The following is a 27,932-nucleotide window of genomic DNA, read 5'->3' on the forward strand; positions in this document are numbered from 1 at the left end:
GCATGCATAACTTATTGCGATGGAGCGCAAAATGTATTGCGAGGGCATGCAAAACTATTTCAGGAAAAAACGTAGTGAAACCTACAAGCTTAGCCTTAAAAAGAATAATGTGACAGTCCCATAGACATTCTGTGGGTGGTACGCTGGCTAGAAGATGAGGTCATTTTTTTTTATGGATGTCTATGAAGGAGATGCTTCATTATGCTGAATAAACTGCTTTTGTGAGGAAACAACTCATCATTTAATGAACTGACCATCTGTCCACTATCTTCAACGTGTTTTACACTAAACAATCCTTTTGGAATTAACTGACTGGAGTTTACTATGAAAAAAATGCTGTTTTATAAGAGAAGACAAACAATTTTTTAACAGGTATGTGTCAGTTTACGGCTCTCCCCATTCATTTGTATGGTATCTGCAAACAGTGACTTACTGTTGTAATATGCTAGTTGACCATTACAAACATGGAGGTTTATATCTCGATATAGAAGATCTCTGACTACTCTCAGTAGAACGTTGACTCACATAAGACACAGGTGGAGCATATCCATTTATAGAGCCATACAGGTGCATTAGCGCAGGTTGATACCATAGATATCTATACGTAGCCGTCTTATTAGCAGCTGTTTCTAAATAGTCTCTAAGTGTGTTTGACTTCATGTAGCACTGCACAGACTGATCGGCACTGGACTTGAAAAAGTGCATGTCGGTTAGAAATTTTGGAGTGCTACAGGGATCAGTTTTAGGGCCTCTGCTTTTCTCCTTATACATGCTTCCCTTGGGAGATATTATCAGGAATCATGGAATAAGTTTCCACTGTTATGCTGACGATACCCAACTTTATATTTCTTCGAAACCCAACGAAAATTCACAATTCTCCAAATTAGCAGAGTGTATCAATGAAATCAAAGATTGGATGGCCATACATTTCCTTCTACTCAATTCCTACAAAACAGAGGTAGTAATTATTGGACAAAAAAAACTCTAAAAATAAGCAGCTAAAATATAATTTGACTCTCTATGAATGTATTATTATGTCGTCTTCTGCAGTGAAGAACTTAGATGTTATATTTTATACCAATCTGTCCTTGAAAATCAAATTTCCAATGTTTGTAGAACAGCATTCTTCCACCTCAGAAATATTGCTAAGTTATGACATATGCTCTCTGTTGCTGTTGCCGAAAAACGTCATGGGTACTTGTGTAACCTCCGTTCCCTGATGGAGGGAACGAGACGTTGTGACGATTTAGCGACACTAGGGGTTACTCTTGGGAGCCCGAGACACCTCTGGTCTTTGATAAAAGGCCAATGAAAATTAGCGAGTGGTATTTGCATGCCACTCCCCCGAACGTACGGGTATAAAAGGAGCTGGTATGCAACCACTCATTCAGGTTTTATGCTGAGTAGCCGAGACAAGGTCCCAGCCATTTCAGCGGGTAGTTCAGCGTTGTGGCAGGAGAGACACAACATCTCGTTCCCTCCATCAGGGAATGGAGGTTACACAAGTAACCATGACGTTCCCTATCTGTCACTCACTCGACGTTGTGTCAATGTAGTGACACTAGGGGTCCCTATACAAAACGCCGCAACTGGCTGAACTGTGTTACCTGAACTGGCAGTGTGTGATGGGCAGACAACTGTGTGCCTCGTAGCCAGCACTTCAGGCTGGCACGTAACCTCCCCCAACATATTTATGAGTGTCAAACGGCTCTTTGGGGACAAGTCGACTACCCAAAAGATAGAGACAGGCTAGCCCAGTCGTGGCCTCTTTTCCCCTTCTTTTTTCCACTCCATAAAAAAGGGGGATTATCTGACTGGGCTGACCAGGTCTAGTTGGGGTGTGTCCCTCCCAAGGGAAGGACACCGCAGAGACCACATCTCGCCCAGAGAGAGGGGGGGATATTTAAGTGGGAATACGTCACATGGTCTTGCCGAGCTATGTCGGAAATGTCATGTGGGGAAGTCTCATGGTAGGTCCTACCCAACAGGGGAGGAGTTACTGCAAACATGGAGACTGTGGCAGAGGGGCCTCTGCCCAAGGAAGATGCAGTTTGCCAACAGGGAAACAAATTAGCTGAAGATATACATCGCATGGGGTTACCTACAGGGAACCGCCACATGCGGAGCACCTACCCCAGAACAGGGCTTTTAGTTATCACGTGTACTGGGCTGGCAGCAAGTCTCTCCAAAAACTCGACTGCCACAGGGCTCGGAGGAAGTCAACCAGGGAACATCGTTTGTGAACACTACTGGGAGTTAATGGCGCACATCTTCAGCTCAGGGGAAGTGAAAGGCGCTATGTGCAAGCGATACACCCGGCTGGCTATCCCAGACTTATCTGCTTGTATTGCATGCCACTACACGGGACGAAACCGGTTCCACCCGGAGGTTGTAAAACCTCGCAAAGGTGTTGGGTGTTACCCAGCCCACTGCTCTGCAAATGTCTGTTAGAGAGGCACCCCTGGCCAGGGCCCAGGAGGCCGCTACATCCTGGTAGAATGAGCTCGTAGCCCTACCGGGGGCGGGTATGCCATAGCTATGGCGTCAATGAGCCAGTGGGTGATCCTCTGCTTGGAGACAGCGCTTCCTTTCCGCTTTGCACCAAAGCAGACAAAGAGCTGCTCAGAGACTCTAAAGCTCTGTGTGTGATCCAAATAGATGCATAAAGCGCACACCGGACACAGCAATGACTGGGCTGGGTCTGCCACCTCCTGGGGCAGCACTTGCAGGTTCACCACCTGGTCCCTAAAAGGGATCGTGGGAACCTTGGGCACATAGCCCGGTCAGGGTCTCAAGATCACGTGAGAGTAGCCCGAACCGAACTCCAGGCACATTTCGCTGACAGAGAACGCTTGCAGGTCTCCTACCCTCTTGATGGAAGTGAGCGCAGTCTCCTACCCTCTTGATGGAAGTGAGCGCAGTCAGGAGCGCAGACTTCAAGGAGAGTGCCTTAAGCTCAGCTGACTGCAACGGCTCAAAGGGGACTCTCTGTAGACCCTGAAAAACTACAGAGAGGTTCCATGAGGGAACGAGGCATGGTCTGGAGGGATTCAGCCTCCTGGCACCTCTCAGGAACCTGATGATCAGGTCATGCTTCCCTAAGGACTTACCGTCCACTGTGTCATGGTGTGCCGCTATAGCGGTTACATATACCTTACATATGTGAGCAGCACCAGACATGAAAGACAGTGATCGTGGCCATCAGAGGGCGAGAGATAACAAGCGCAACCAGGAATAACACACAAACGGAAAGGCATCTTTAAAAAGATGCTTCTTTAGAAAGACATTCCGTGTGTGCCGCTCTTTTATAGAAATATACTCTTTTAGAGAAATATATTCTTTTATTTCTGCCGAAGTGCCCAGGGGCATTCTCTGCAGTGCACCAGTGCAGAGGGGGGAGAAGCTGAAATACGCCGTCAGATCCAGCAGAGGTGAATGAACAATCATGGGAATTCAGCTCAGTAAGCATGACCGTTCAGCTCCGAAGAGAAAATCTGAATGAGTGGTTGCATACCAGCTCCTTTTATACCCGTATGTCCGGGGGAGTGGCATGCAAATACCACTCGCCAATTTTCATTGGCCTTTTATCAAAGACCAGAGGTGTCTCGGGCTCCCAAGAGTGACCCCTAGTGTCACTACATCGACACAACGTCGAGTGAGTGACAGATAGGGAACTTATTCATGCATTCATGACCTCAAGACTAGATTATTGTAATCCATTACTGGGAGGATGTCCAGCAAGTTCAATAAATAAACTTCAGCTGTTTCAAAATGCAGCTGCCAGAGTGCTGACTACAACCAAGAAATATGATCATATTAGCCCAATTTTATCATTGTTACATTGGCTACCTGTTAAATTTTGTATTCATTTTACATTTCTGTTAACTACATACAAAGTTTTGAATGATCTAGCTCCACATTACTTAAGTGACCTTCTGACATGCTATATTCTGTCACATTCATTATGATCACAAAATTATGGCTTGTTAATAATTCCAACAATATAAAAATCCACAAAAGGAGGTAGATTATTTTCCTATTTGGCTCCTAAACTATGGAAAATTCTCCCTCACTCAGTTTAAGTCTAGACTAAAGACTCATCTATTTAGCCAGGCATTCACCTAATTTATCCATCAACTCACAATTAGGCTGATTTAGTTAGGCCTGCCGGAACCAGAAACATCTATTATGATCTATAATTCTGCATAAAATTCAATGGCATCTATGCTAATATTATTCTATTTGTTTCCATATTTGATTCATATCCCGAGGTTACCAGAGCCGGCCAGATCCAGCTCCGTTCCTGCTTGGTGTCGGACTCCACTGCTATGTGTCGCTGAATGATGATGACAAACTACAGCTGGTGCTTGCCAGACATCACTTCAGTCATTTGACTTTAGAGGATGAACTGATGCCAACTCCAACTGTAAGACATAGATCTGTAAGATACTTCATATGGCATTGCCTGAACCTTGGACTTAGGATGGACTCCGCCCAACCTTAGTGAAATGACCTGCCGGTTGAACTGTGATGCACCTCATTGATCTCTGCCTGCATCACCTTTGTCTACTGATAGACTACACTCTTGAAATGGAGTACATAGACTTCAATTACCAACAAAAGCTTTCATCAGCCAACTAACAAAGGACAATGCATCTATGTGAACTTCTGAAATTAATTCAGGATGGACTTCAAAGTCATTAGTAATTAATCTTAAAGTTCATAAATGTTTTTTTTTGTTTGTTTTGTTTTTTTAAACACTGGACATTAACACTTACTTAATTTACAAATTTTAAACCATGACTTGCACTGCACACAAATAACTAATATTGGCATTATATTCATGTTGTTTAGCCATAGGGAAACTGGCCCACACAGTGAGCCTGGTTTCTCCCAAGGTTATTTTTCTCCACTAACCAAAATCTTATGGAGTTTTGTGTTCCTTGCCACAGTCGCCTTTAGCTTGCTCACATGGGTTCTAAATACAATTGTTATTAAATTATTTTTTATACACAATTTATAATCATATTTAATCAAACTACACAATGATCAAGACTTTATAGATATTACAGTTAAATTTTGTTAATGCATGATTTCCGGTAAAGCTGCTTTGAAACGATGTGTGTTGTGAAAAGCGCTACAGTGCATCTGGAAAGTATTCACAGCGCTTCACTTTTTCCACATTTTATGTTACAGCCTTATTCCAAAATGGATTAAATTCATTATTTTCCTCAAAATTCTACAAACAATACCCCATAATGACAACGTGAATGAAGTTTGTTTGAAATCTTTGCAAATTTATTACAAAAAAAAAAAAGAAAAAAAAAAAAAGAAAAAAATCAAAAATAAAAATCACATGTACATAAGTATTCACAGCCTTTGCTCAATACTTTGTTGAAGCACCTTTGGCACCAATTACAGCCTCGAGTCTTTTTGAGTATGATGCTACAAGCTTGGCACACCTATTTTTAGGCAGTTTCTCCCATTCTTCTTTGCAGGACCTCTCAAGCTCCAACAGGTTGGATGGGGAGCGTCGGTGCACAGCCATTTTCAGATCTCTCCAGAGATGTTCAATCGGGTTCAAGTCTGGGCTCTGGCTGGGCCACTCAAGGACATTCACAGAGTTGTCCCGTAGCCACTCCTTTGTTTTCTTGGCTGTGTGCTTAGGGTCATTGTCCTGTTGGAAGATGAACCTTCGCCCCAGTCTGAGGTCCAGAGCACTGTGGAGCAGGTTTTCATCAAGGATGTCTCTGTACATTGCTGCATTCAACTTTCCCTCGATCCTGACTAGTCTTCCAGTTCCTGCCGCTGAAAAACATCCCCACAGCATGATGCTGCCACCTCCATGCTTCACTGTAGGGATGGTATTGGCCAGGTGATGAGCAGTGCCTGGTTTCCTCCAGACATGACGCTTGCCATTCAGGCCAAAGAGTTCAATCTTTGTTTCATCAGACCAGAGAATTTTGGTTCTCATTGTCTGAGAGTCCTCCAGGCGGGCTGTCATGTGCATTTTACTGAGGAGTGGCTTCCGTCTGGCCACTCTACCATACAGGCCTGATTGGTGGAGTGCTGCAGAGATGGTTGTTCTTCTGAAGGTTCTCCTCTCTCCACAGAGAAATGCTGGAGCTCTGTCAGAGTGACCATCGGGTTCTTGGTCACCTCCCTGTCTAAGGCCCTTCTCCCCCGATCACTCAGTTTGGCCAGGCGGCCAGATCTAGGAAGAGTCCTGGTGGTTCCAAACTTCTTCCATTTACAGATGATGGAGGCCACTGTGCTCATTGGGACCTTCAATGCTGCAGAAATTTTTCTGTACCCTTCCCCAGTGTGCCTTGATACAATCCTGTCTCGGAGGTCTTCAGACAATTCCTTGGACTTCATGGCTTGGTTTGTGCTCTGACATGCACTGTTAACTCTGGGACCTTATATAGACAGGTGTGTGCCTTTTAAAATCATGTCCAATCAACTGAATTTATCACAGGTGGACTCCAATCAAGTTGTAGAAACATCTCAAGGATGATCAGTGGAAACAGGATGCACCTAAGCTCAATTTTGAGTGTCATGGGAAAGGCTGTGAATACTTATGTACATGTGATTTTTTTCGTTTTTTATTTTTAATAAATTTGCAAAGATTTCAAACAAACTTCTTTCACATTGTCATTATGGGGTATTGTTTGTAGAATTTTGAGGAAAATAATGAATTTAATCCGTTTTGGAATAAGGCTGAAACATAACAAAATGTGGAAAAAGTGAAGAGCTGTGAATACTTTCCGGATGCACTCTATATTAATAAAAATGACTTGACTCTTTATATGCTTGTCATTCTGTTTTTTTTTTTTATTTATTTATTTTTGTTTTATAATACAGAATATCAGTGTAAATGTGAGGTCTATTTGTTTGGCTGACTGATATCTTATTCTTTGTCTTTAAGTAAAGATTTTTGCCAGTTTTGACATAGAATGGTTTGACTATTTGTTGTACCATGAGATCCAATGCTACCAAAGATTATGCACATTCATTATGTTCATAATTAAGGTCTGCTGTGATGCTATATCTAACACTGAAAGCTTTTTCAAAAGCAAAGTTACTTGATATCCTGTTATACTGCTTCTGCATCTATGAAGAGCACTTTAAGAGCATTTACATAGAAATATGTAGCAGTACAGGAAAATTCTTTCACATATCTAAGCAGTACAGGAACTTACTTTCACATATCTAAGATAAAGCACAGGCTTCAGATGGTTTTTCCCATTTATGGTATGTTGTCACTGGTGAAATGCCACCCATAAACCAAGGCAAGCAAAATAAGATTGTTTGTTCTTGATGCACTATTTTGCCAATGTCTCAATGCCAGTTTCTATGCTGATTACACAATAAAAACATCAGAATTTTCCTTAGCTGATCAATGATGGCAATATCCTTGGGTTTTATCTAAATTTCAAACAAATATTTAGTCAGTGACTGTTGAATAAAATGTACATGTATGTTCATCTGGAGGAAAGAGCAAAAGTGCATGAATATTGCTTTCTGAAAATCATATCAAATGTAATTTTGAATAATTGTTAAAATGTTGTTAAATGAAATGTTATCTAACTAACCTTGAAATACTTTATAATTGGGACAATGCGTATGGGTAGAGAATGAATCTAACCTGCACGTGTTATAAGCTGCAGTGGCCCATCTTTGCAGTTAAACTGGAATAAAAATAAAATGTAAATAAGTTTAAATGGCTTCTCATGTCTTTTTTTGGCAATAATAAAAAAAAAAAAATACAACATTTAATTTTATGTTTTTGCAAAAAAAAGTTTAGCATGTTAGTTGACATTGTTTTGTGGTTCTGTTTGCACATAATTAGTGTGTCTGAAGAATGAAAGTTATATTATTTAAATCTTACGTAGATAAGCAGGATAAGTATGGAGAATCCCAACAGGTATTTTAATAATGTCCGTGCATCTGAAAAATTAAGATTACGATTTAAGACATTTTTGAAACAATAATTTTCAGACAAACTAAACATATCTGAGAAACTGGTTTGATGTTGTAAGATATCTAAATTACCTTGTGTAGTGGTTTACAAACATAATTCACATGATTCAAGGCATGCTAAACAACATGCATACTGAATCTTGCTCTTTTGAGTGTGATATAGTGCACAAAGATGTACAGTATACACTATATCTTAAAGCAAGTGACATAACATAACATAACTAAAAACATCCTACAAATCTTCTATTAATTACCTTAAAAAAGTGAAGAAAAAAAAAAAGATTTCTAGCATAAATGGAAATAAAAAATAATGTACCATTTATTGTATCTCCTCTGGCCATGTTTCTCATTCAAGAATAAAGTGAAAACTAATTCAGCAGATTTCTTCAGCTCATGAGACAATTATGTGGCACCAGGTCTGTGAATAATGAAATTCTAACATAAATGATCAATCAAAATACAACTGTGCAATGGGGGGGCTGGAGGGGGTTGTTATTTTACAATTATCGATATGCGATAAGTCAGAAAATAAAATAGGGTAATTTAAACTAAATTATAATGACAATTGCCCCAACTAAACACTATTTGTCCACAGGCAAAATCCTTTATTTTTATACTAATAACACACTACATTGGGACAGGTTCAAGCAATTCAAGCATTAGCAGTTACAGGATATGCATCTCCATTTCAACCAAAGTTATAAAAGTATTCAGTACATTGCATACCAACTGAGTGTAATTGTAAATTTCTATATTTATTTGAAAATGCTTAAAAAGCAGTTTACAATGTAAGCATTTTCACAATTTAGAGAAAGAACAAATAGATTTGTCAGTCTTACCTTGTCCCTGAAAAACTCTCTTGTGGTGACACTAGTAATCTAGCAACTAGTTTCATAGGGAATGTTTTTTTTTTTAGTTAAATGAACCACTGAAAAAAATCTGAGATAACACATCACAAACAGTAAACTTAGTCTCTATCATGTCCTCCACACTTTCGGTTTCTTCCTCGTAATGTAATCTGTGATGAATCTTTATAACCACACAATCATAACACATGGAAATTTTTTCTGTGACTTGTACTCATAATACTTATACAACATTGCCATATTATAGCAAAATCTTAAAGGGACAATTTACCCCCTAATTTAAACTTTTCATCATTTAATCAACCTGGGGTGTGTTTCCCATACAACAACGTAACTCACAACTTAACTACCATAGTACGATTCATCATTAGAGAAATGAACTAGCTAGTCACGACTGTTTCCTGAAACCCTAGTAACTATGTAGCACATCCATCGTTCGACCATGTTGGTTCAACAATGTGGCTGTCGCGAGTAATACCTTTTGCAGAGATCAAATTGATATCAAATTATAACAACTCATTTACATGGACAAAAAGCCATTTATTGTGAAAAAACTGCTTAAGACACGAAATTGACATTTATGTTTATATGCACTTTGTAAGTGGTGTACTCTTTACTACAGTATACAAGTGGTTTGATTAGTAGGCAGCTCCATAGCAACGTTTTTCCCTGTGACGCTGCTGTAAATAGTGAACATGGCATCTGGGGACTACTTCTGTTATTTTTTTCAGACACTGTGGAGACCACACCCCACCCAAAAAGGGGGGGGGGGTATTTTGAGTGGAATACGTCACATGATCTTTCCGAGTCTTATCGGAAGTATGTCATGTGGAGAGGTCCCATGGTAGGTCCTACCCGAGGGGGGAGGAATTTCTACAAAGCATGCGACCGGGGGCAGAGGGGCCTCTGCCCAAGGAAGACGCAGTTTACTGACAGGGAAACTTTATTTTCGGAATTTTTGAGGAAGATATCACATGGGGTCACCTTCAGGGGGAACCAGCACATGTGGAGCACCTACCTCAGTACAGGGTCTCATTAGCACACATACTGGACCGGCAAGTTTCTCCGCAAACTCAACTGTCAGAGGGCTATGGAGGAAAGTCATCCAGGGATCACAGTCATCCAGGGATCACATCCGCTGCTCTGCAGATGTCTGCTAAAGAGGCGTCACCGGCCAGGGCCCAGGAGGCTGCCACACTCCTGGTAGAATGGGCGATCCTCTGTTTGGAGACAGCGTTTCCTTTCCGCTCTCCACCAAAGCAGACAAAGAGCTGCTCGGAGCTTCTAAAGCTCTGTGTGCGATCCAAATAGATGCGTAAAGCTCACACCGGACACAGCAATGCCAAGGCTGGGTCTGCCTCCTCCTGGGGCAGTGCTTGCAGGTTCACCACCTGATCCCTAAAAGGGGTCGTGGGAACCTTGGGCACATAGCCCGGTCGGGGTCTCAGGATCACGTGAGAGTAACCCGGACCGAACTCCGGGCACTATTCGCTGACAGAGAACGCCTGCAGGTCCCCTACCCTCTTGATGGAAGTGAGCGCAGTCAGGAGGGCATTCTTCAAAGAAAGTGCCTTAAGCTCAGCTGATTCCAAGGGCTCAAAGGGAGCTCCCTGTAGACCCCAAATGACTACAGAGAGGTCCCACAAGGGGACGAGGTGCGGTCTGGAGGATTTCAACCTCCTAGCGCCTCTCAGGAACCTGATGATCAAGTCGTGCTTACCCAAGTACTTACCATCTACTGCATTGTGATGAGCAGAAATAGCGGCTACATACACCTTCAAGGTGGAGGGGGACAGCCGCCCCTCCAGCCAGCCCTCCAGCTTCTCCTGCAGGAAGGAAAGCACCGATCTGACTGCGCATCTCTGGGGGTCTTCGCGTTGGGAAGAGCACCACTTAGTGAAAAGATGCCACTTCAAGTCATACAGGCGCTTCGTAGAGGGAGCCCTAGCCTGAGTGATCGTGTCTACCACCGCGGGTGGTAGGCCACTTAGGTCTTCCGCGACCCGTCCTAGGGTCAGACGTGGAGATACCAGAGGTCTGGTCGCAGGTGCCAGATGGTGAGGAGCATGATAGGAGAGGAGGAGCGTGAGATCCGAGAACCACGTCTGGGTGGGCCAGTAGGGTGCTACCAGGATGACCTGCTCCTCGTCTTCCCTGACCTTGCACAGGGTCTGTGCACTTTCTGGGCTCACTGGGGGAAACACATATTTGCGTAGTCCAGGGGGCCAGCTGTGTGCCAGCTCATCTATACTGAGGGGTGCCTCGGTCAGGGCATACCAAAGTGGGCAGTGGGAGGATTCCCGGGAAGCAAACGGGTCTACCTGTGCTGGACCAAATCGACTCCAAATCAGCTGGACCACCTGAGGGTGGAGTCTCCACTCTCCCCTGAAGGTAACCTGATGTGACAGTGCGTCCGCTGCGGTGTTGAGGTCACCCAGGATGTGAGTGGCTCGTAGCGACTTGAGGCGCTGCTGACTCCAGAGGAGGAGACGGTGGGTGAGTTATGACATGCAACGGGAGCGTAGCCCACCTTGACGGTTGATGTATGCTACAGTCACTATGTTGTCCGTCCAGACCAACACGTGCTTGCCATGGATCAACGGCCAGAACCTCTGCATGGCGAGCAGTACTGCCAACAACTCTAGGCAGTTGATGTGCCAACGCAGCCGCAGGCCAGTCCAGGAGCCTGCGGCTTTGTGCCCGTTGCATACGGCACCCCAGCCTGTCTTGTAGGCAACTGTTGTAACCACGACGTACCTGGAGACTTGCTCTAGGGGAATCCCTGCCCGTAGAAATGCAAGGTCGGTCCAAGGACTGAAGAGGTGGTGACAGATCGGTGTGATATCATATTAGCGGGGCAAGGGCTGCCTCTGCGACCTTCGTGAAGACGCGAGGGGACAGGGACAGGCCGAAGGGGAGGATTTTGTACTGGTACGTCTGGCCTTCGAAGGCAAACCGCAGGAAGGGTCTGTGTCGAGGTAAGACCGAGATGTAGAAGTACGCGTCCTTCAGGTCTACCGCCGCGAACTAATCTCAATGCCGGATGCTCACTACAATGCGTTTTTGCAGGATTGGACGCAACCCACCGCCTTTCTTCAGTATGATGAAGTAAGGGCTGTAGAACCCTTTCTTCACCTCGGCTGGAGGGACAGGCTCTATCACACCCTTGCGCAGAAGGGTCGTGATCTCCGCATGCAAGGTAGTGGTATTCTCGCCCTTCACCGAGGTGAAGCGGACACCGCTAACCCTGGGCGGGTGCCTGGTGAACTGAATCATCCGTGTCAGCCATCGCGACAGGTTTGAAAGCGCAAGCCACGCACCCAAACTTCGTGCGAGTGGGACCAAGGGAATGATCACATCGGACGTACCGGCGGGTGGGGCCTCGCGGTGGGGCGGAGCTCGAGGTGCCACATCGAGGGGACTCGAGCCCCGTGGCCGTGCTGAGTCCAGGGACATCGAAGCACTTACCTGGCTCCTGCCACCCACCATAAGATTGGCCGAGGAGGGGGGAGAGGGAATCTCATCCCCGTAGCCCATCGGAACCAATCCCATGTGGGCATGTTTGTGCCACATCTGGGTGCACGGGGCGGTCCGCCGCTGGAGCGCCATACCTGCCAAAATGGGACGGTGGACAGTGGTCATGACGACAGCCGTGTACACCAGACATATGACACAGGAGATGAGGAAACCATTATTTTGCCAAGCTTTTGGGTGCCGCAGCCTCCTGGGCATGCGGCGACAAAAGATTCTCCTCCCTGCCCTCCACCAGGGGATGGAGTGGTCTATCGACCAGCTCCAGAGAAGCGGGTCTCCTTGCCCCTGGGTTGCCCGTCTTGCCCGTCAAAGCCTTCCTCGGGTTCTTAGCAGCCGGCCGTGAGACGGGTGGCATCTGCTTCCTGCAGAGGGCTCCACGCCGGAGCCACGAGTGCAGTTCCTGCATCAATCAAGGGTCAGAACTACCCTTGTGCAGTTCTTTTAGTGCCTTGGCTTGGTGTACTTGCAGGAGAGCCATGGTGTTCAGGGCAGAGGCAGCTTGTCCAGTGGCACCGCAGGCCACAGTCATCAGGGACGACGTAAACCTACAGGCCCTGGATGGACACAAGTGCACCGTGAGCGCCTTATCCACCTGGGGGATCACCGAATCCCCCCTGGCCGCTCCACCATCAAGGGTATTGAGAGCGGGGGAGCTGAAAGAGCGGGACTGTGCAGTAAAAGGCACCTCCCATGATCTTGTCAGCTCCTCATGCACTTCTGGAAAGAAAGGGACCGGGGTGGGGTGTGGCCGTGGGCAGCGCCCTGAGCCTAGGAACTGATCATCGAGCCACGAGGTTTCAGGGGAGAGTGGAGGGTTCCATTCTAGCCCAACACTTGCGGCCGCCCGGGAAAGCACGTCCATCATTTCCATGTCGGCATGAGACTGGGCGACCATTCCCGAAGGAGGAAGCCCAGCCGAAGCCTCTGTCTCAGACTGGACAAGTCCACTCTCTGATGCTGCGCTCTATAACTCATCGTCTTCCTGAGCTCCGAACGAGAGGTCGAACTCACCCTGAGATGAGCCGGCGGTCTCGTCCGAGGGCCCGACCGGGGCAAGCGAGCATGCTGGGGAATGGGAGGTCTGTGGGGGGATACCCGGCGAAGGTGGTCCCATTGATGTCCCCAAATCGCCCCCAGTGCTAACCAAATCGGCCTCAAACCCATAGGTAGAAGGACCGGTGCGGGGAGCCACTGGGGTGGCTTGCTTTCTTACGAGAGCAAGCCACAACCACAATGTTGCCATGGTCATGTTCTTGAATGAGGACATGACTCATCCACAAACAACGTCTCCGTGTGGGCAGTGCCCAGACACGTAAGACAGTGATTGTGGCTGTCAGAAGCGGAGAGATAATGACCGCAACCAGGAATAACACACAAACGGAAAGGCATCTTTAAAAAGACATTCCGTGTGTGCCGCTCTTTTTGTGAATGAAAATAAACTCTTTTAGAATATACTCTCTTATTTTCGCTTTGCCGAAGCGCCCAGGGGCATTCTCTGCACTCCACAGGTACAGAGGGAGAGAAGCCTCTGAAATGTGCCGTAAATCCAGCAGTTTTGAGGTGCGTCTTTGGAGGGAATTGAATTCAGTGCACTGAATACAACCGCTCGGCTCCGAAGAGAAAATCTGAATGAGTGGTTGCATACCAGCTCCTTTTATACCCGTATGTCCGGGGGAGTGGCATGCAAATTCCACTCGCCAATTCCCATTGGCCTTTTTTAAAAAAAGCAGAGGTGTTTGGGGCTCCCAAGAGTGACCCCTAGTGTCACTACATCGACACAATGTCGAGTGAGTGACAGATAGGGAACCCTTCACAATCTGAATTTAAATTCAAAATATAATATCCCATTTGATGACCACAAATACTCATTTTTAACATGTGTTTTGAGTTAGTGCTTTTATAATACACTGGGAATTCATCCAGTAGTTTAACATGTAGAAATAAGCACATAATAGGTGATACTTGTGACTTGGTGCATCACAGTAGCATTGAAATGCTAGATCAAATGTAAGCAATTATTGTGTGAATCATGTCATGCAGTGTCATTATTTCATCATCAACTACCAGAGTAATGTCATTAATAAATTATATACTGTAAGTGTGATTAAGAATCCTATGTATGGAATGAAATACAAACCTTTATTGTTTTGCAGTGGTGATGACCCACCATCACATACACTACAACAGTCAAGTAACTAAAGCTGGCTATGTAAAGATTTTCTCAATACACAAGATAATAGCCATGAAAATATAAGCCAAACATGACACAAAACACATCCTTTATTTAAATCCTCAGACAATTCTAAAGAGAGGCCTTACTTCTCATTTTTCCCAAGCCACAGCATGAAAACTATGAGAAAAAAAAACAGGGGGAAAAAAAAAAAAAAGAAAAAAACCAGCATGAAAGCAGCCTATTTTAAAACCAAAAACCCATTAACAGATGAATACAATAATTTGATAATCAAATTAAGCTGTGCCCTATAACTGTCACAAATCATTGATGAAACACTCACATTTAGCTAGTTAATTTAGATGATTATTAGCTACCAAGGTGTTTCTATCCATTCTTCAGGTGCATCAGCAGGTGTATTAATGACTCTCCAAACAAACACAGTATCTATGTGTGTATCAAATGCTCAATAATGGCGGCTTTACAAAGAATCCTACAGACTGAGCACACAAGGCGATCAAGAAGTCAGGTAGTGTATATAAATGCCTACATAAGGACAAATTTCTCCCCACTTGACCCTCTTTCTGATGGTGACATCATAAGAAAATTCCGGATTCCAAGGACCAAGATACTTGAATTGCTGCAGGTTTTGAAACCATACCTTCAGAGGACCACAAGAAGAAACTACGCCTTAAGTCTAGCAGTGCAGTTCTTAGCTGCACTGCATTATTGTGCTGTAGGACATTTTATGGAGGTGGCTGGTGATGGCCTGTGGCTCAGCCAGTCTTAGGTCAGCAAGGCTATGAAAGCAGTAACACCTTTACTGTTACAGCTTATGGACACCATGCTGACTTTCCTCAAAACTCCTCAAAAAATCCAGTCACAACATTGCAGTCATGGAAATTTGTTCAAATTCAGCACATGCTCTCTGTTGCTGATGCTGAAAAACATATTCATGCATTCATGACTTCAAGACTAGATTATTGTAATCCATTACTGGGAGGATGCCCAGTAAGTTCAACAAATAAACTTCAACTGGTTCAAAATGCAGCTGCCAGAGTGCTGACTACAACCAAGAAATATGATCATATTAGCCCAATTTTATCGTTGTTACATTGGCTAACTGTTAAATTTCGTATTTTTAAATACTGTTAACTACATACAAAGCTTTGAATGGTCTAGCTCTACAGTACTTAAGTGACCTTCTGACACAAAATTCTGGCTTGTTCATAATTCCAAGAATATCAAAATCCTCAAAAGGAGGTAGATCCTTTTCATATTTGGCTCCTAAACTATGGAATAGTCTCCCTAACACTGTATATAACAGATTTGTATTTGCACTACATATGTGTGTGTGTGTGTGTGTGTGTATATATATTGTCTTTTGTGTATTCTATATATACTTTATTTTCTATTCAATTTTTATTTTGTATTCAATTTTTATTTATTTATATTTCACTATTTGTTATTATTAACTCTGTCTTGTTACTGTATTGTTTTGTTGTGCACTGGAAGCTCCTATCACCAAGACAAATTCCTTGTATGTGTAAGCATACTTGGCAATAAAGCTGATTCTGATTCTGATTCTGAAGACATCGAATACTTCATATGCCACTGCCTGAACCTTGGACTTAGGATGGACCCCACCCAACCTCACCGAAATGACCTGCCAGTTGAACTGCGATGCACCTCATTGATCTCTGCCTGCATCACCTTTGTCTATTGATGGACTACACTCTTGACATGGAATACATAGGCTAATAATTGCCAACAAAAGCCTTCATCAGCCAACTAACAAAGGACAATGCATCCATGTGAACTTCTGCAGTTAATCCAGGATGGACTTCAATGACATTAGTCATTAATCTTAAAGTTCATAAAAAATCTTCTTCTTTTTTTAAACACTGGACCTTAACGCTTAATTTACAAATTTTAAACCATGACTTGTACTGCACACATATAACTAATATTGGCATTATATTCATGTTGTTTAGCCATAGGGGAACTGGCCCCCACAGTGAGCCTGGTTTCTCCCAAGGTTATATTTCTCCATTAACCAACATCTCATGGAGTTTTGTGTTCCTTGCCACAGTCGCCTTCAGCTTGCTCACAGGGGTTCTAAATACAATTGTTATTTAATTATTTATTTTTTATACACAATTTAAAATCCCGTTTAATCAAACTACACATTACAGTTTAATTTTATTTTAATTTTATTTTTTTGTTAATGCATGGTTTCCTATAAAACTGCTTTGAAACGATGTGTGTTGTGAAAAGCGCTATACAAATAAAAATGACTTGATTTTATATGTTTGTCACTCTGTTTTTTTTTCTTCTTTTTTTTCTTTTATAATACAGAAAATCAGTGTAAATGTGAGGGTCTATTTGTTTGGCTGACTGATATGTAATTCTTTGCCTTTATGTAAAGATTTTTGCTGGTTTTGACATAGTATGATTTGACTATTTGTTGTACCATGAGATCCAATGCTACCAAAGACAGTGCACATTCATTATGTTCATAATTAATGTCTGCTAAGGTCTGCTGTGATGCTATATCTAACACTGAAATCTTTTTCAAAAGCAAATTTGCTTGATAACCTGTTATACTGCTTCTGCGCCTATGAAGAGCACTTCTATTATATAGAAATATGTTGTAGTACAGGAAAATTCTTTCACATATCTAAGCAGAACAGGAACATACTTTCACATATCTAAGATAAAGCTCAAGCTTCAGATGGTTTTTCCCATTTATGGTATGTTGTTCCTGGTGAACTACTTGCAAACTTTTATGTTTTATGGTGAGGTTGGGTGGGGTCCCTGTTCAGCAACCACTTGCATGATCAAACTGTTTGATAATGTCAAAGTAAGAATATTTGTGGCACAATTTCAAAAGTAGTTCTTTGGGAATATGATCTGTAGAAATGCCACCCATATGGCAAGGCAAGCAAAATAAGATTGTTGGTGATGGCCTGTGGCTCAGCAAGTCTTAGGTCAGAAAGGCTGTGAAAGCAGTAACACCTTTGCTGATACAGCTTATGAAAACCATGCTGACTTTCCCCAAAACTCCTCAAAAAATCCAATCATAGCATTGCAGTTACGGAAATTTGTTCAACATCCTGAGGAGGAAGAGGGGATCACGCTGGTGCTGCTGATGATTAAGATGCTGCTGCTAATGATGATGATGATCCACTGAACCCACATCAAGGCAGAATACATCCTGCAGGAGCAGAAATCAAAGAATATTTATTTCAGAAAATGTTTGGTTACTTTTTCAATTTTAAATACAATTTGGTAACTGTATTTTGTATTATTTCCTCTGACTGACATAACTTGTGTTAATAAACATTTTGTGTAATTTCCTACCTTGGTCTGTTTTTTTCCCCCCTGCAAACATGAATTGAAAGACTACTGCAAACAAGAATATACATTTGTTTTCTTTAACAAAGCCTACTGAGAATATTCCATATTTTATTATATTCTACTTCTGTGAATATCTCACAAAAAAAAAAAACACAAAACCACTTACAAAGACATGTTATCCCAAACACAAATCAGATATATGGCCATACATGTATATTTCTACAATTATTGTTCATTTATTTGGGCATATTGGCTATATAAAATTACACTGTGATGTGGGAAATTATGTTTTACATATATGAAAGTTTAATATTTTGAAATATGTAAATTAATTAATTTTACACTTACATAGCGCATTTCTGACACTATACTCAAAGTAATGCAGATATGTTGCATATACTGATAACTTTTTATATCAGTGAAAACCAATAACATGCAAATTGTGTTCCTTATCTGTCACTCACTCGACGTTGTGTCGATGTAGTGACACTAGGGGTCACTCTTGGGAGCCCCAAACACCTCTGCTTTTTTGATAAAAGGCCAATGAGAATCGGTGCTTTCCTTCCTGCAGGAGAGACTGGAGGGGCGGCTGTCCCCCTCCACCTTGAAGGTGTATGTAGCCGCTATTTCGGCTCATCATAATGCAGTAAATGGTAAGTACTTGGGGAAGCACGACTTGATCATCAGGTTCCTGAGAGGCGCTAGGAGGTTGAATCCCTCCAGACTGCGCCTCGTCCCCTCGTGGGACCTCTCTGTAGTCCTTCGGGGTCTACAGGGAGCTCCCTTTGAGCCCTTGGAGTCATCTGAGCTTAAGGCACTCTCTTTAAAGACTGTCCTCCTGACTGCACACTTCCATCAAAAGGGTAGGGGATCTGCAGGTGTTCTCTGTCAGCAAATCGTACCTGGAGTTTGGTCCGGGTTACTCTCAAGTGATCCTGAGACCCCGAGCAGGCTATGTGCCCAAGGTTCCCTTGACCCTTTTTAGGGACCAGGTGGTGAACCTGCAAGCGCTGCCCCAGGAGGAGGCAGACCCAGCCCTGTCGTTGCTGTGTCTGGTGCATGCTTTACACATCTATTTCGATCACACACAGAGCTTTAGGATCTCTGAGCAGCTCTTTGTCTGCTTTGGTGCACAGCAGAAAGGAAGCGCTGTCTTCAAGCAGAGGATCGCCCACTGGCTCATTGACGGCAACACCCAACACCTTTGTAAGGTTCTACAACCTCCGGGTGGAACCGGTTTCATCCCAGGTAGTGGCATGCAATACAAGTGGATTAGCCAGGGATAGCTGGCCAGGTGTATCGCTTGCACATAGCGCCTTCCACCTCCTTTTGAGCTGAAGACTTGCACCATTAATTCCCAGTAGTGTTCACAAACTTTGTTCCCTGGTTGACTTCCTCCGAGCCCTGTGGCAGTCGAGTTATCAGAGAGACTAGCTGCCGGCCCAGTACACATGCTAACTAAGAGTCCTATTCTGGGGTAGGTGCTCCGCATGTGGTGGTTCCCTGTAAGGCTAACCCCATGCGATATACACTATATTGCCAAAAGTATTCGCTCATCTGCCTTTAGATGCATATGAACTTAAGTGACATCCCATTCTTAATCCATAGGGTTTAATATGATGTCAGCCGACCCTTTGCAGCTATAACAGCTTCAACTCTTCTGGGAAGTCTTTCCACAAGGTTTAGGAGTGTGTTTATGGGAATTTTTGACCATTCTTCCAGAAGCGCATTTGTGAGTTCAGACACTGATGTTGGACGAGAAGGCCTGGCTCGCAGTCCTCGCTCTAATTCATCCCAAAGGTGCTCTATCGGGTTGAGGTCAGGACTCTGTGCAGGCCAGTCAAGTTCTTCCACACCAAACTCGCTCATCCATGTCTTTATGGACCTTGCTTTGTGCACTGGTGCGCAGTCATGTTGGAACAGGAAGGGGCCATCCCCAAACTGTTCCCACAAAGTTGGGAGCATGGAATTGTCCAAAACCTCTCGGTATGCTGAAGCATTCAGAGTTCCTTTCACTGGAACTAAGGGGCCAAGCCCAGCTCCTGAAAAACAACCCCACACCATAATCCCCCCTCCACCAAACTTCACAGTTGGCACAATGCAGTCAGACAAGTACCGTTCTCCTGGCAACTGCCAAACCCAGACTTGTCCATCAGATTGCCAGACGAAGAAGCGTGATTCGTCACTCCAGAGAACGCGTCTCCACTGCTCTAGAGTCCAGTGGCGGCGTGCTTTACACCACTGCATCCGACGCTTTGCATTGCACTTGGTGATGTATGGCTTGGGTGCAGCTGCTTGGCCATGGAAACCCATTCCATGAAGCTCTCTACGCACTGTTCTTGAGCTAATCTGAAGGCCACATGAACTTTGGAGGTCTGTAGCGATTGACTCTGCAGAAAGTTGGTGACCTCTGCACATTATGCGCCTCAGCATCTGCTGACCCCGCTCTGTCATTTTACGTGGCCTACCACTTCGTGGCTGAGTTGCTGTCATTCCCAATCGCTTCCACTTTGTTATAATACCACTGACAGTTGACTGTGGAATATTTAGTAGCGAGGAAATTTCACGACTGGACTTGTTGCACAGGTGGCATCCTATCACAGTACCACGCTGGAATTCACTGAGCTCCTGAGAGCGGCCCATTCTTTCACAAATGTTTGTAGAAGCAGTCTGCATGCCTAGGTGCTTCATTTTATACACCTGTGGCCATGGAAGTGATTGGAACACCTGAATTCAATTATTTGGATGGGTGAGCGAATACTTTTGGCAATATAGTGTATATCTTCCGCTAATTCGTTTCCCTGTTGGCAAACAGAGCCCCTCTGCCCCAGTCTCTATGTTTGTAGTAACTCCTCCCCCGTTGGGTAGGATCTACCTTGAAGACTGTCCACATGGTCGGAAAGACTATGTGAAGTATTTTTCCACTTAAATACCCCTCCCCCCCTTTGGGCGAGGTGTGGTCTCCATGATGTCCTCCCCTTGGGAGGGACACCCCCCGACTAGACCTGGCGGCCCAGTCGGATAATCCCCCTTCTTTTTTAGGGAGTGGAAAAAGAGAAGGGGAAAAGAGGCCATGACTGGGTTAGCCTGTCTGTATCTTTTGGATAGTTGACTTGTCCCCAAAGGGCCGTTTGACACTCATAACTATGTTGGGGGAGGTTACATGTCGACTTGTTGTGCTGGCTACGAGGCACACAGTGTTCTGCCCATCACACACCACCAGTTCATGTAACACAGTTCAGCCAGTTGTGGCGTTTCGTATAAGGACCCCTTGTGTCACTACACAGACACAACGTCGAGTGAGTGACAGATAGGGAATGTCCTGGTTACTTGCGTAACCTCCGTTCCCTGATGGAGGGAATGAGACGTTGTGTCCCTCCTGCCACAATGCTGAACTACCCGCTGAAATGGCCGGGACCTTGTCTCGGCTCCTCAGCATAAAACCTGAATGAGTGGTTGCATACCAGCTCCTTTTATACGCGTATGTCCGGGGGAGTGGTATGCAAATACCACTCGCCAATTTTTATTGGCCTTTTATCAAAGACCAGAGGTGTCTCGGGCTCCCAAGAGTGACCCCTAGTGTCACTACATCGACACAACGTCTCGTTCCCTCCATCAGGGAACAGAGGTTGCGCAAGTAACCAGGACGTTTTGGTGTCCAGCTAAAAAGAGTTCATAGGGATCATTTCAAAGAAAGTCTGTTCAAGCACCTTTGTCTTTAGGGTTTGCATCTTATTTACACAAAGAACAGGGGGAGGGGGGGATTGGGGGGGTTTGTGTTGCTTCAACAGATCTACTTGTGTTTTTAAGGCAGTTGAAATTACAGATGAAGGTTTTTTTAGCTCATTTATGGCCGGCGATTCCAGACTTCTTGGCACCAGTCTGAATTCCTTGCTGTTTTATAGTTTAGTTAAGAATCAGTGTGGATCACGGGTCCTCTCTATGTAATTCTCTTAATTTTCTTCTGCCTCCTAGCACTATATGATTAAGAAAAATTAACGCGTTAAACTTTTTAATTTAATCGCAAGCGTTAACACGTGAATTCTGACAGCTCTAATAATAACACAGCAAATAGCAATGAAAATGTGATGCCAGTAGCGAAGCTGGTACGTGTGGTCTGGCAGGCAGTTTTATTGCTCCTGGTATGGGGTGAATGGTGATAAGGGGGTGGTGACGTCAGCGGGTAAATGATGATTGACAGGTGAATGCATCAATAGCGGAGATCTAAGGAAGTGAAAGTAAAAGGAGAGAGAAAAGGGGAGAACACATACAAACACGGCACAAGGACATTACATCCACATTGGAAGGGACTTCTCATTGGTCCACGGGTTTCTTAGTGCCAAAATACCTGGTCAAGAGACTCCTTTGACACCCATCCTAAGCTAAGATGGTGATAAAAAATTCCTTAGGACCTCCAGATGCAGCATGTACTTACATTTGGACTCAGAAGTTTACATACACTTAGGTTGAAGTCATTAAAACTCATTTTTTAACCACTCCACAGATTTAATATTAGCAAACTACAGTTTTGGCATGTCGTTTAGGACATCGACTTTGTGCATGACACAAGTAATTTTTCCAACAATTGTTTACAGACAGATTGTTTCACTTTTAATTGACTATAGCACAATTTCAGTGGGTCAGAAGTTTACATATACTAAATTAACTGTGCCTTTAAGCAGCTTGTAAAATTCCAGAAAATGATGTCAAGCCTTTAGACAATTAGCTAATTAGCTTCTGATAGGAGATGTGTACTGAATTGGAGGTGTACCTGTGGATGCATTTTAAGGCCTACCTTCAAACTCAGTGCCTTTTTGCTTGACATCATGGGAAAATCAAATAAAATCAGGCAAAAAAAATTGTGGACCTCCACAAGTCTGGTTCCTCCTTGGGAGCAATTTCCAAATGGCTGAAGGTACCAAGTTAATCTGTACAAACAATAGTACGCAAGTATAAACACCATGGGACCATGCATCCATCATACCTCTCAGGAAGGAGACGCATTCTGTCTCCTAGAGATTAACGTAGTTTGGTCGAAAAGTGCAAATCAATCCCAGAACAACAGGAAAGGACCTTGTGAAGATGCTGGAGGAAACAGGTAGACAAGTATCTATATCCACAGTAAAATGAATCCTATATTGTCATAACCTGAAAGGCTGCTCAGCAAGAAAGAAGCCAATGCTCCAAAACCGCCATAAAAAGCCAGACTACAATTTTCAAGTGCACATGGGGACAAATTTCTTACTTTTCTGAGAAATTTCCTCTGGTCTGTTGAAACAAAAATTTAACTTTTTGCCCATAATGACCATTATTATGTTTGGAAGATAAAGGGTGAGGCTTGAAAGCCGAAGAACACCATCCCAACCGTGAAGCTTGGGTGTGGCAGCATCATGTTGTGGGGGTGCTTTGCTGCAGGAGGGACTGGTGCACATCACAAAATAGATGGCATCATGAGGAGGGAAAATTATGTGGATATATTGAAGCAACATCTAAAGACATCAGCCATGAAGTTAAAGCTTGGTCGCAAATGGGTCTTCCAAATGGACAATGACCCCAAGCATACCTCCAAAGTTGTGGCAAATTGGCTTAAGGACAATAAAGTAAATGTACTGGAGTGGCCATCACAAAGCCCTGACCTCAATCTGATAGAACATTTGTGGGCAGAACTGAAAAAGCATGTGCGAGCAAGGAGGCCTACAAACCTGACTCAGTTACACCAGTTCTGTCTGGAGGAATGTACAAAATTTCCAGCACCTTATTGTGAGAAGCTTGTGGAAGGCTACCCATAACGTTTGACCCAAGTTAAACAATTTAAAGGCAATGCTACTAAATACTAACAAATTGTATGTAAACTTCTGACCCACTGGGAATGTGATTAAAGAAATAAAAGCTGAAATAAATAATTCTCTCTGCTATTATTCTGACATTTCACATTCTTAAAATAAAGTAGTGATCCTAACTGACCTAAGACAGGGAATGTTTTCTATGATTAAATGTCAGGAATTGTGAAACTGAGTTTAAATATATTTGGCTAAGGTGTATGTAACCTTCTGACTTCAACTGCAGCTGCTTTTCTGGCAACATTGGCTAAAACAAAGAAAAACAAATTCATCCATACATATTCTTGGAATCCTTAAAATGGGCATCAACTGCAACACACCCACTCCATGTTCATTCACAGAACTGTTTATGTCAATTTCAGTTGTTTTATTAACACAATAATTTGTTGCAGTGGACCTATTAACATTTCAATGAATATATGGCTGATAGTTCCACCTTTTAGTATCATATTTAGACTCAACGTTCAGCACAATGCCAATAGTATTCTGAAAGTAGTTTGGAAAGTGAACAGTGCATAGGTAAAGCATTAAAGACCCTGTTCTAACTGTGAACTTTCGACTATGCAAATTAATTCCACGCTGAGAAGGAAGATTGGGCCACAGCCACTCAGATCACAGGAACAGATATGTGCCAAAATGCAATCTCCTCCTCATGAGAAAATTTGATTTTAACGGACATACGCTGTTCCTAGACACCGGCCTGGGCGGTGGGAGACACTGACAGAATAACACAAAGATATGTGTCTCCGGCAGACGAGCCGGGAGGCATTTACAGAATAACACTCCATGTCCGAGTCTCCCATCCAGAGAGAAAATAAAAGATGGACCAAGTAAAAAGTCTCACTAGTAGAGACAATTGCAATGCCAAGTTCGGGGTCACCATACCAGGCACACAGCTACAGAAACACCAGCGACAATGTTAAGCTCTTGCAAATAAACCTTTTCTTCAAGTTTTTCCATCTGTGTGTTTCAGATGTAGGAACTTCTGCACCGATATCAGGGCTTTATCTACGTGTTCCAGATTGCAAAGACCCTCTCATTGCCCCATCACCAGCTCACCACTCGATCAAACGTATCACTATCCAAAACTCTTTTCAGAGACCTTGGCATTAATGTATACAATCAGTGTACGATTATCTAATGTTCTTTAGATATTGCATATATTTGTATCAAATGACTAGCAAATAATCTTTGAATTATTTGTTTAATTATAAATAAGGTCTTCAATTTATTAATTTACAGATAAACAGCAGTTTATCCTTCCATAAGACAATAGCCATATCCTGCCATAGCTAAATCCTACTCAGCCTTTTTAAAGTTGTTGTTAGCTATTCTTGTTTATCATGTTGTATATAAAATTACCTTTATTACAATTGTGTCTTCCTTGTGTTGACAATACAGTAAAGGCTCTAAAGGTTAGGCAGAATCTTACAAATCCTTGAGATTATTCAAATGACCAAATCCCTCCAATTTACATATTTCTTATTTATCGAATGGTCTGTTTGGATCATTCTAAATTCCCAGCACACTCACAGAGAATTTCTTCTTCTATGTTCCAAAAAGAAGTTCTATAAAGCTGAGCAATGACATATTGTTTGAGAACATTCAGACACCGGCAACACCATTGGAGAAGGTGTTTAGAGGACCATGTAAATACTCTGTGGACACACAAGTCTACATGTTAAACCTTAACTAAAGTGACATTAAAATGTGTTATCAATGCCTTTGTGCATCATTCTTGGGTAGAATTCACATGAATGTAAACAAATTTAACCACTCGATGATGATTTAAAGTAATAAAGTATATGCAGTATGTAGAATATGAGTAATTTGTCTTGTTTACATTCTGATTTTATGGCACGGGCTAAAGCCATATGGGTAAATGTAAATTTATAATCTGGCAACATATCGGTCAGAGTAAAAGCACCTGGCACTATATTGAGCTCATGGGTGAGGTGCAGTGTTCTGTTGGCATTTACCCTGGTATGGTTAGAGTTAAGGTGCCTTAAAAACAGCTTTCCTATCAGTGACTCACAAATCTGCAACCATAGATGTCAAAATGGTTTAAAGCACAGTAAACATGTAGAAATGTGCTCAAAATCAGAAATCATACTAAAGGGGCGGGTTTACACCTTTCTCTTCGGCCTATTGCTGAGTTGAATACATGCACTAGCAATTGTTATAATCAAAAGGTATTCAAAGTGGTTTTAATCATGTGCATTTATTCAGGTTATGTTTTAATTTATGAATGGTACAGGTCATTCATGTGTTTGTCCTCTGAGGTGTGACTGAGGGTCTATCAGGAATGCAGTAACTGTGCTTGCTCATTTAGCCTGGCTCCCAGAGAACAGTTAACATGAGCTGTAATTAATTCACTGGTCACTGATCAAAGTAATTAAGAGTTTTATTGTGTTTAAGTTTTAGGTCAAGAATGAACCTTCTGTACCTTTTTACCTAGAAATATTTAGGCCTTAAAAGTGTGTATGTGCGAGCTGTGATTTATCTTAATGTTTGTTCTGTTTTTTGAACTGTAAGATTAATGAATAAAGTCTTTGTTAGGGATGCCCAGATCAGGATTTTTACAGCCGATACGATCACCGAACTTCTTGTCACCTGATCGGCCCAACTCGCGCTGTTTTCACTATGCCCCTCAAATGTCGAGAAAAACAAGTTTGAAAACAATGGAGAACAACAAAGTAAACATAAACGACTTGACTTGACAGCATGAAAACTAACACAACGTTACACCAAAACAATACTTGTCAAAAGACAATGGTAAACATGAGGGCTTAATTGACATGGGCAAACACATGACAATGACAACCAATAACAAGACTAAACTAATAACAAGATAACAAGACTAATAAACTTTAACCAATGAAGGGACAAGACTGCTAACAATATAACAAGACAATAAACCAATGAAAACAAGACACATGAACATGGAGGGAAACAGGATAATCACACGACTAGACAAAGAAGTGAACAAATTTCAAAATAAAAGACATGAACACAAAACATGAACAAAAACACATTAAACCTTTCACATCCTTTTCTGTAGTGGTTATTTTGAAATGACATTATCTTAATTTGTTACTAAAAAAGCATCTAGTTGTCTCAAAAGTATTTGCATAAGTTGACAAATTGTGCACTATAGGCCTAACTTTTGCCCCGGTATGTACTCTACTGTATATCACTATAACCCACCCTAGGCTCCCTTACCACCTGGTAAGGGTGGTATAGTGAAAACAGCGCGAGTTGAGCCGTTCAGGTGACAAGAACATCGGTGATCGTATCGGCTGTAAAAATCCTGATCTGGGCATCCCTAACAAAGATTTTAGTCATTAATCTTACAGTTCATAAAAAGTATTTTTGTTTAAACACTGACTCCTAACACTTACTTAGTTTACAAATTTTAAACCATTACTTCTACTACACATAAATAACTAATGAGAATGAGTACATCAATGCTTTTCCAATACTTGCAACACACACACACACACACACAACTTTTCAGGAGTTTGGAATCACTAAGAATGTTTTATCAGGGGGGCCTGGGTAGCTCAGTGGCAAAGACACTGGCTACCACCCCTGGAGTTTGCTAGTTTGCATCCCAGGGCGTGCTGAGTGACTTCAGTTAGGTCTCCTAAGCAACCAAATTGGCCCGGTTGCTAGGGAGGGTAAAGTCACATGGGGTGATCTCCTCGTGATTGCTATAATGTGGTTCGTTCTCAGTGGGGCGCATGGTGAGTTGAGCGTGGATGCCGCGGTGGATGGCGTGAAGCCTCCACACGCCCTATGTCTCCGTGGCAACACGCTCAACAAGCCACGCGATAAGATGCGTGCAACTGGGATTCATCCTCTGCCACCCGGACTGAGGCGAATCACTGTGACCACGAGGACTTAAAAGCACATTGGGAATTGGCCATTCCAAATTGGGAGAAAAAACAAGAAAAAAAAAAAAGAAAAGTGAATTTCAACAAAGCTATGCAATTGATCTAGACCCATATTACTGATTTTTCTGATATAAATGAAAGTGTGCACTCTCATGCCACTAATCATGGCATTATTAGAAAATGTATCAATGAAAAATAAAAAAAACCCAAAAAGAATATGACCCTGTTTCTTTTGGAATGATCAGAAATCTGTGTCAAAGTGCAGTTTACATATGTTTGCACT

The 27,932-nt window shown here is 42.9% G+C and overlaps 1 protein-coding gene across 9 annotated transcripts in view; it reads right to left on the reverse strand.

The window, feature by feature from the left end:
• The window catches only part of LOC127409770 (adhesion G protein-coupled receptor F5-like), an 81,104-nt gene extending 72,163 nt beyond the window's left edge, over positions 1–8,941 (reverse strand). For 3 of the 9 annotated variants that reach the window (XM_051644582.1, XM_051644585.1, XM_051644584.1), the window contains exons 1-4: positions 8,823–8,935; positions 8,300–8,401; positions 7,892–7,950; positions 7,649–7,691 (exon numbers count right to left, since the gene is read on the reverse strand). In XM_051644582.1, the coding sequence (XP_051500542.1) occupies positions 7,649–7,691; positions 7,892–7,950; positions 8,300–8,333 (136 nt within the window). In that variant the 5' untranslated portion in view covers positions 8,334–8,401; positions 8,823–8,935. Of the gene's footprint in view, positions 1–7,648; positions 7,692–7,891; positions 7,951–8,299; positions 8,402–8,822 lie in introns of all 9 variants that reach the window. The other 6 variants (XM_051644578.1, XM_051644577.1, XM_051644580.1 and 3 more) reach the window with 4 other exon arrangements.
• Between the last annotated feature and the right edge of the window lie 18,991 nt (positions 8,942–27,932).

The sequence above is a fragment of the Myxocyprinus asiaticus genome, chromosome 19 (assembly GCF_019703515.2).
Source record: "Myxocyprinus asiaticus isolate MX2 ecotype Aquarium Trade chromosome 19, UBuf_Myxa_2, whole genome shotgun sequence".
NCBI classification, from domain to species: Eukaryota; Metazoa; Chordata; class Actinopteri; order Cypriniformes; family Catostomidae; genus Myxocyprinus; species Myxocyprinus asiaticus.